The sequence below is a fragment of the Octopus sinensis genome, linkage group LG2 (genome assembly GCF_006345805.1).
Source record: "Octopus sinensis linkage group LG2, ASM634580v1, whole genome shotgun sequence".
Lineage (NCBI taxonomy): Eukaryota > Metazoa > Mollusca > Cephalopoda > Octopoda > Octopodidae > Octopus > Octopus sinensis.
Genome location: NC_042998.1, coordinates 195,251,492 through 195,261,491, shown reverse-complemented (window position 1 = coordinate 195,261,491; position 10,000 = coordinate 195,251,492). Strand labels below are relative to the sequence as shown.

At 39.5% G+C, this 10,000-nt stretch overlaps 1 protein-coding gene across 3 annotated transcripts in view; it reads left to right on the top strand.

Annotated features, from left to right (window-relative positions):
* The window catches only part of LOC115232380 (cytochrome P450 26B1), a 21,190-nt gene extending 17,239 nt beyond the window's left edge, over nucleotides 1-3,951 (top strand). For all 3 annotated transcript variants that reach the window (XM_029802234.2, XM_036500644.1, XM_036500645.1), the window contains exons 4-5: nucleotides 1,370-1,810; nucleotides 3,358-3,951. In XM_029802234.2, the coding sequence (XP_029658094.1) occupies nucleotides 1,370-1,810; nucleotides 3,358-3,693 (777 nt within the window). In that variant the 3' untranslated portion in view covers nucleotides 3,694-3,951. The remainder of the gene's footprint in view (nucleotides 1-1,369; nucleotides 1,811-3,357) is intronic.
* Nucleotides 3,952-10,000: the final 6,049 nt, after the last annotated feature.

Here is a 10,000-nt window from a genome sequence, read left to right as displayed (position 1 = left end):
CCATGTGGTTGGTAAACAAGCTACTTACCACACAGCCACTCCTGCGTTATTTATTGTTTACCATGGTTTACTTCTTTCCAGCAACCTTACTCTAGATCTTCTTTAAACTCATTGCCCACTCTTATCTATCAAAATTTTCAACTCTTCAACTTCTGTAGAGCAGAATCTTGTTCACACACCTTTGTCTCCTTTTGGCACTCACAACTCACCCCAAAGATCTTCCTCCTGAGACTTGCAGCCACCTGGAATAGAATCCCTTACCAATCTACAGATCTCAAAGCTGCATCAATCCTACCATCTGGCAGGCCCATAAAAATTGTGGACTCAGTCCTTCCTGCTTCAACGATTTTATCAAAATCAGCGTCGCCTTACTGGCACCTGTGCCGGTGGCATGTGTAAAAAGATTCGAGCAAGGTCGTTGCCAGAACCATCTGACTGGCCCCATGCTGGTGACACGTAAAAAGCACCCACTACACTCTTGGAGTGGTTGGCGTTAGGAAGGGCATCCAGCTGTAGAAACTCTGCCAGATCAAGATTGGAGCCTGGTGCAGCCATCTGGTTCACCAACCCTCAGTCAAAATCGTCCAACCCATGCTAGCATGGAAAGCAGACGTTAAACGATGATGATGATGATAAAGAGAGAAGATTACTTCTCGCAGTGATGAGTATATAGAAGCTTTCATCTAAATAAATTAGGGACCAGTTAAGAACTGAGGTCAAATAGATCAAGTATACCTTCTGCTTTAACTATACCCATCGGTGGTCCATAAAATTAGTACCAATACTATACAGAGATGACTCACTGGGCTATAGTTTTTTCCTTTTAATGTAAAAAAAATCAATATTAGTTAACAACAACAATAACAACAATAGCATCAAAAATACCTTAGGAATGAGGACCCGGGTTCAAAATTTGCCCAAGACACCTGATGAAGGCTGGAAGGTATATCAGTCGAAATGTGTTAACAACAAACAAGATGAGGACAAATATCTGTTGAATGTAAATAATGTAAATAATGTACATAATTCCTCATCTCTTAAATATAGAACAGTATGTAAATGTGTCTTATTACATTCAGAGTTCAAATTCTGGCCATGTGAACTTTGCTTTTCATCCTTCCAGAGTTAATTTTTATTAATTAGTGCACCGTGTTCTTTCCTACAGTGTATGTGATCTTGTGCTTGTTAGTGATTATAGGGATGACTTAATACCTCTCATGCTGATATAGAATATGTGCTTCTTAATCAGTTCCAATATCCAGCTATGCTATATCTATTTATTTGGTAAATGTATGAATGCCACAACCTCCTGTAACCTAATTCCATGTGATATTTTCAATTTCTCTTTTTGCTATTTGTTTTGTTCAAGAGTATGAAAGCTCGGGCTGAAATATGTTCCATTATTCAATCAGTTTTATGTCAGAACAATAAGGATACAAAGTGCCAAGCACAATCCAAAGACTTCCTGAATTCTCTTCATAGCATGCTGCAAGAAAACCGCGATGGAAACGTAGAGAAAAAAATAGAAGATTCTATATTAGAGATAATCTTCGCTGGCAACTTAACGACAACCGTTGCTTCGTTTTCAACCCTGTATTTACTGGCTAATCATCCTAAAGTGTTGCAGAAATTAAGGGAAGAGCTTAATGAGTTTGGGCTGATGTCACCTGATGGGATCCATTATCCAATTGTGACACAAGACCATATTCCAAAATTGAATTACCTGCAATGTGTATTTAAAGAGATACTTCGTCGACTACCTCCAGTCGGAGGTGTTTATCGGAAGGTGCTTAAACCTTTCCAACTTGAGGTAAGAAATTAAACTTATTATTATTATTATTATTAAGTTGTTGAGCTAACAGAATAGTCAGCATGTCAGATGAAATGTTTAGTGCCGAGTTCAAATTCTTCCTAGGTTGACTTTACTTTTCAGCCTTGATAAAATAAGTACCAGTTGAATACTGGAGTCAATGTAATTGGCTTAACATTCCCCTAAAAATTGTTGGCTGTGTGCCAAAATTCGAAACCATTATTGTCATTATAGTAGTAGTAGTTGTGGTAGTGGTAATGGTGGTGGTGGTGGTGGTGGTAGTAGTAGTAGTATAATACATGATGATGATGATGATGTAGACAGTTATGAATTTGTGTAGGTATTAGAATTAGTATATATGCATGCGTGCATGTGTGTGTGTGTGTGTGTGTGTGTGTAGTATTTTTAATCAGCTTACATACATACAAATATATGTATTTTTTTTTCTTCTTTACTACACACAATTGGCTAAACACAGAGGGGATAAACAAGGACAGACAAAGGGATTAAGTCGATTACAACGACCCCAGTGCGTAACTGGTACTTATTTAATCGACCCCAAAAGGATGAAAGGCAAAGTTGACCTCGGCGGAATTTGAACTCGGAACGTAACGGCAGACGATATATGGCTGCACATTTCACCTGGCATGCTAACGTTTCTGCCAGCTCGCCGCCTTGAATATAAATATATGTATTGATTACATCATAAGAATGTAGAAATTTTCAAGATGAGAAATAATTTGTTTTTAAGGGTGGAACTCAAAGAAGATAAAGTTATAAATAACAGTGTGCAAATATTGGATTTAAAAAACTCTTTTTTGAAAACCAAAGGCTGTCATGTTTACAGAAGATGTAAAATTTCACAAACAAACTTTGACTTTTTCTATCCAGAGAGTTTTTTTAAGCCAATATTTACATTCTATTATTCATAACTTTACCGTTGAGTTCCATCATTAAAAATGAATGGTGTGCTTGTGTGTGTATGTATTTGTGTGTGTGTGTGTGTGTATGAGAGAGAAAGAGAGAGTGAGAGAGAGAGTCTGCACATGTATACATGTGAGACATTTGTCTTATGAAGAAAGGCTGAAGACGCTCGACCTTTATTCTCTCAAAAAACGACGATGCCGTGGGGATCTCATTCTCGCTCACAACATCATAAGCGGAAAGTGTAACCTCTCGAAAGAGCTGTTCTTCACTCCTGCTCCAGAGTGTGGGCTGCGGGGTCACTCCAAAAAGCTCTATCTACGACGATTTCATCTCAATCGAAGGTGAGGGGCTTTCTCCGTCCAGGTTGCGGATCCGTGGAATAAGCTGCCGGACGAGATAGTGAAGATGCCGACGACCGCTCGGTTCAAAGTCTCTCTTGACCAGAAATGGCCTGAACTCTTTGTATAACCACCCTCCCTGTACATACCTCTCTGTCCCCCTATATGGCCTTGCTTTTGCTTTTTGAGCCAATAAAAATTGAATTGAATTGAAATTTACCTATATGTTAGCATGTTAGAATGGTTAACACAGTCTTATTCAATGAATTCTGTATTTAACAGGGCTACACCATCCCAGCCAACTGGAGAGTTGTCTGTTCCATACGAGACCAACACATTGGTGATTGCACTTTCGACAATCCAATGACCTTTAACCCTGATCGATGGTTAGAGACAGCAGATGATCACTCAGCGTTTGATTTCATACCTTTTGGGGCCGCTTCCCGTCGTTGTGTAGGGAAAGACTTTGCCAGGTTATCCATCCTCTATACGATATTAGAATTAGCTAGAAGGGCCCAGTGGAAGATGCAGCCAAGTACTGTAAAGATAGATTTCATTCCTGCTCCTAAACCCATGGAAGAAATGACTGCCACCTTTGAACGATACAAACACGAGTGAGAGACGGCTGCGGAAGTTTGGCTCATTGTTGATTGGTTATTGGTAAAGAATCATTACAACGACATCTTTATAATCATTATGATGATGATAATAATCATCATAAATGTCATTACGATGATCATCATTATCAAAAATAATAACTACAATAGCAGTATTGTAAAAATCAATTGTATATAGAAACGTTTCAACACCCAATAAGAGACAACAACAATGCCTACAGCATCTGCAACAATAAGATGAACGGCAGTGTCATCACAATAGATCAGTGGTTCCCAAACTTTTTAGAGTCGCGACCCACTATTTATCACACCAGTTTATGACGACCCACTTAACTCTACTGTCTATCTCGATAGACAGCAGTTAATCAAAGCTAATGCGTACTTTTATAGCTTTTTGCGACCCACTAAGATTCCGTTCGTGACCCATCTGTGGGTCGCGACTCATAGTTTGGGAACCACTGCTATAGACAACAGCTACTCATCAGTAATAATAATTAACACCAATGATAAAATCCAGTTTTGTCCTTGTTCATCCTTATAAAGAAATCTCAAAATCGAGAGGGTGAGCAAATGCTTACAAAGAGCACGATCTTCAACAACTGGGCAATTCAAATCATTAACTTTCTGTAAGTTAATATTGACAAGAACATAACGATTGGTTATTTTCCTGTCATCAAATCTGTCATACAAATGTTGTCATCATTTTATATAACTTAGCATCCTGCATCAATCTATAGACCTAAGCTAATGAATAAAGCCAGTAAGCTCAGTAGTGAGATGAAAGAAGAATTAAAACAATGACAATCTTAGAAATTTAATTGGTTAAGATTACTTCAAAATAGCATGCTGGTAACTAACAAAAGATGACTTGAGAGTGGAATGAAGATTTTCTTGAGGTTTACCTTGCTTTTCTGGTAAGTGAGCCAGCAAGTGAGCCAATGTGATTGCTTGACATGCGAGAAGTAGCACTCAAGATCAATCTTTCTCAAACCAGATACTCCCATCTTCAAAATAAGACACATTTGATAATACAGTTCTAGATATAAAGGTGAAGAACTGGAGAATGGAATGAAGATTTTCTTGAGGGTTACCTTGCTTTTCTGGTAAGTGAGCCAGCAAGTGGGCCAATGTGATTGCTTGACATGCTAGAAATAGCACTCAAGATCAATCTTCTCAAACCAGATACTCCCATCTTCAAAATAATAAGACACATTTGATAATACAGTTCTTGATATAAAGGTGATGAACTGGAAGAACCATTAGCACACCAGGCAAAATACTTTGCAGCATTTCTTTCGTCTTTATATTCTGAGTTCAAATTCCATCGAGGTTGACTTTACCTTTCATCTTTTCGGTGGTCATTAAAATAAATACCAGTTGGTCACTGGAGTTGATGCAATTGACTTACCCACTCCCACACACTTGCTGGCCTTATGCAAAAATTTGAAACCGATATAGTCATAGATATACAAAATGGTAGAATGGTTACAGCTGGAATGTCATTGACCATACATCTACTTGATGAAAGCTAACCTGGGGTTAAACAACGACAAAAACAACGATAGCTTGCCAACCTATACTCAGTAACTATCCAACTATGACCATCATACCTTTTTAACACTACATTATCCAATCTGTCCTTTTTTATATTCAAGACGATATGATGTGATATGAGGGAAAGTTAACAGCTATTTCTTGCTGGCCATGTAAAAGCTCCCAGGCTGGTTCATGTAGAACATCTTTTGTTTAGTGTGGTGAGAGAAACTGAATTGTCTTCTGGTAGTATTTCATGGCAAAGCAGATGAGGACAGAGAAATACATCCTCATCTCAAGTAAATTTCATGAAAGCTGGATAACGGTAGCAGGCCCTGAATAAGCTTTATCTCACAGATTAAGTTGTTTATTAACTGACTGCAAGAAGACATGTTTATGCAGTGTTATGATTTACCTTAATTGGCTTTCCTATTTTAGGAGTTACCTTGTAGTTTATTTTACTACTTAGTATTTTACTACTTAATTTATTTTAACACTTACAGTATTACCCACACAGTTATTTTCCATATAATTTGTGTTAACTGCACATCTTATCATTACTCTTTTACTCTTTTACTTGTTTCAGTCATTTGACTGCGGCCATGCTGGAGCACCGCCTTTAATCGAGCAACTCGACCCCGGGACTTATTCTTTTGTAAGCCCAGTACTTATTCTATCGGTCTCTTTTGCCTAACCGCTAAGTAACGGGGACATAAACTCACCAGCATCGGTTGTCAAGCAATGCTAGGGGGACAAACACAGACACACAAACACACACACACACATATATACATATATACGACGGGCTTCTTTCAGTTTCCGTCTACCAAATCCACTCACAAGGCTTTGGTCGGCCCGAGGCTATAGTAGAAGACACTTGCCCAAGGTGCCACGCAGTGGGACTGAACCCGGAGCCATGTGGTTGGTAAACAAGCTACTTACCACACAGCCACTCCTGGGGTTTTTTTTAACAGCATGTAACATGTCATTGCATTTTATTTTTGTTTCTAATTTTTGGAATCTCTCTCTTCTTTTCACTGCTTGTATCTAATAAAGTAATCATCATCACCTGATTATTATTGCTGTTATTATTATTATTTTTCTTTCAATTTTGTTTCAATTTCTTGCCAAGTGTCTTTCCCACACCCAGGCCAAAGGAACTTACTGTATACATTGGTAGGCCATTAAAATAAAAACAAACCAGATTGTTCATTTACAAATTATTTACATTTTTTGATCATTCCAAGTGCCCCCACAATCACTGATATTGTAATTGCCTTGGGATGCCACATTTTTTCGACATCAATGAGCAAATGTTTATATTTTCTGAGCTTATCAAATTCTTTTGTCAAGATATTATGATGTCAATCATGTCAATCAATAAACACACTTTATTGTTTTTGTCTTTCACAACAATATCCAGTTTATTAGCTTTGATGGCTCTGCCTGTATGTACTGGAGAGTCCCAAAGAATCATTACATTTTCTCTCTCAGTTACTACCCCAGGGTGGTGCTTTTATCCTTCAGTTACTGCTTAAGAGTGGCAATATTGTTAGAGCATCCAAAAAAGATGTTTTGTGGTATTTCATCTTGATTCATTACATCCTGAATTCACATTTGTTCACTTTGAAAGCTCTGTAACCCAGTAGGTATGGGGGTTATGCTTATCAAACAATTAACAGAATATCTGTTGGTGTGAAAATTGCTTGGTCTCAATGGAATTAAATAATTAATGTTCCATGAAGCAGCGGACAAGGCAGTTATGCAGAAACGCATGTGTCCTACGATTTAAAGACATTACTCTTTTACTCTTTTACTTGTTTCAGTCATTTGACTGCGGCCATGCTGGAGCACCGCCTTTAATCGAGCAACTCGACCCCGGGACTTATTCTTTTGTAAGCCCAGTACTTATTCTATCGGTCTCTTTTGCCGAACCGCTAAGTAACGGGGACATAAACACACCAGCATCAGTTGTCAAGCAATGCTAGGGGGACAAACACAGACACACAAACACACATGCGCATATATATATATATACATATATACGACGGGCTTCTTTCAGTTTCCGTCTACCAAATCCACTCACAAGGCTTTGGTTAGCCCGAGGCTATAGTAGAAGACACTTACCCAAGGTGCCATGCAGTGGGACTGAACCCGGAACCATGTGGCTGGTAAACAAGCTACTTACCGCACAGCCACTCCTATGCCTATCGTGGCACTTCACTATTCACTATTCAAAAGAAAGCCTGTTTTTACACAAGTCTAGGTGGTGGATTTCCTCCTGGGACTCTTCTGGCAGCTATAGGTCATATCGTGTTTGATTACAATTGAACATGTTACAAATGACTTTATCATTATCATCATCATCATCATCATCGTTTAGCATCCGCTTTCCATGCTAGCATGGGTTGGACGGTTCAACTGGGGTCTGGGAAGTCAGAAGGCTGCACCAGGCCCAGTTTGATCTGGCAATGTTTCTACGGCTGGATGCCCTTCCTAACGCCAACCACTCCATGAGTGTAGTGGGTGCTTTTTATGTGCCACCAGCACAGGTGCCAGACGAGTCTGGCAAACGGCCACGAAAGGATGGTGCTTTGTACATGCCACCGGCACGAGGTGCTGGCAACGGCCACGTTCGGATGGTTCTCTTACGTGCCACCGGCACTGGTAACTCAGCTGCAATTTCCATTGATCGATTTATATGAACATAATTTATTCAAGGCTGTTTCCTGCAAAACGAATTATCAAATTTTTGCTTGATCAAGCGATTTGCACACCAGTGAACATTCTGTCTTCTGTTTTCATAAACATAGACCCATACTTATTGGGTTATGAGTAACCGAGTTACGGATCTTTTCGGTTTGAACGGCAGTTTTTAACGTAATTTCTAGGTAACTAAAAAATTTAAAACTTTGTATACTGGTAGAAAGTGTTTATAAAACATCTTTTACTCTTGGCTTTATTGAGAAAATTCTACAGTTTTAAAGATATTTGTTGTTTTTTTTCTTCAATTTCTGCAATTTCAACCAATCAATGACGTCTATTGAGGTAAAAAAGCATTCTGTGCCGTATGAATATGTCCCTCGTTTAAGAAACAGATTGGGTTTATTTACATTTCTGAAGAAAAAAAAATATACATTTCCCCCCACCCTTAACCCTAACCATAACCCTAACCCTAACTCTAAAACAGATTGAAATGCAATAGATCGATACTAGGGTCATAATTATGGGTGACAATTTCATATGACACCGCTAGAAAAAAACTGCCGTTCAAACCGAAAAGATCCCCGAGTTACTTTTCGTAGCTGATGAAGTGCCACGATGCTAAAATACATGCATCCTGCAATCTAATGATGTGACCTACAGCTCAAAACAAAACATGTATTAACTTGCAACTGTAAGTCTTATCACGTCCGATTACAATCGAATGTGTTAAACATAATTTTATACGAACACACGCACATATATACATGTGCGTGTGCATGCTTCTTCTTCTTACAGCATTCACCCGGGGTGGGTTGAGCTGGCTTCATTCATCCTCAATGCTGCATCTCTCACAAACACCGACCAGGCCTGGAGATTTGAGGCTAACGACTGTGTGATCTCCAACCACTCCTTATTCCAGCGGCGAACGCCGTAGATATGGGGCCCTAGGTTGGGTTCCAGATCAGTCTTGACCCTCATCAGCCAGGTTTTTTGTTGTCCACCACATCGCTTTCGCCAACCCTGAAGGAGATCTGGGGCAATTGCTTCGTAGATGAATTCTCCTGGTTGACGACGGAGGGCATGGCCCAGCCAACGCAGACATCTCGTTAGGATGACTTGTCGGAGGGAGGTGATTTTGCACTGGTGTCACACCAAATTGTTGGAGACAAAGTGATGCCATCGGACACGAAGGATGCGGTGTAGACAGAGGTGATTGAAGGATTCTAGTCGCTTAATATGCAAGCGTTTGTGTATACGTTACTATGAACTCATAAGGAGTGTGAGATAGAAGTTTCACTGTAAGTATTTGTGCGTATTTGTTTATATTTTTCTGGTGGGGTTTCAGTGAGTATTTATATGTCTCTGTTTAACACTTGAGACAGAGGGAAGATGCTCATGTAACGGTAACACAACATGGCCACTGTTACACGGAGACCGTTGTGCAGAGGTAACAGCAATAGGACCAAATGGGCAACCAAACGTACGAAAATACGTGGTAGCAACTGAAGGCCCCTTCAAAACCCGTTATAACAACCACACGTCTTCTTTCAACATCCTGGAGAAACGTAATGTCACAAGCCTGGCCAAGCACGTATGGTCATTTAAAAAAAGCGTCACCGAGTACAGTATGAAGTAGAAGATTCTAGAGAAATACCAAACGTACTTCAATAGCAGCAGGAAGTGCAGAATATGCTTGGCTGAAAAAAGAACAATTTTAAAGAGTATCCAGCACTCAGGCATTTATCTGAGTAGCAGAAATGAAGTTTTTAATCTTTGCCCACATGAAAGGAGGCACATCCTATCATAACTGCGTGCCCCATCATGACTATAATCACCAGTCCCCCAGCTTCGGCCCTCCATCAATCCCTGGGAGTCCGGCAAAAAGTTTGACCAGAAACATACACTAATACACCCACAAACAAAAACATGCCTCAGTACGACGGACACCTACCCAATAGGTTCCCCACCATATAAGCTTCCACATATATTGTACTCCTACATACACTGCATGCACACATAAATGCCCCACGAATTTAACCAATACATGAAAAAAGGAAACACACTAACGA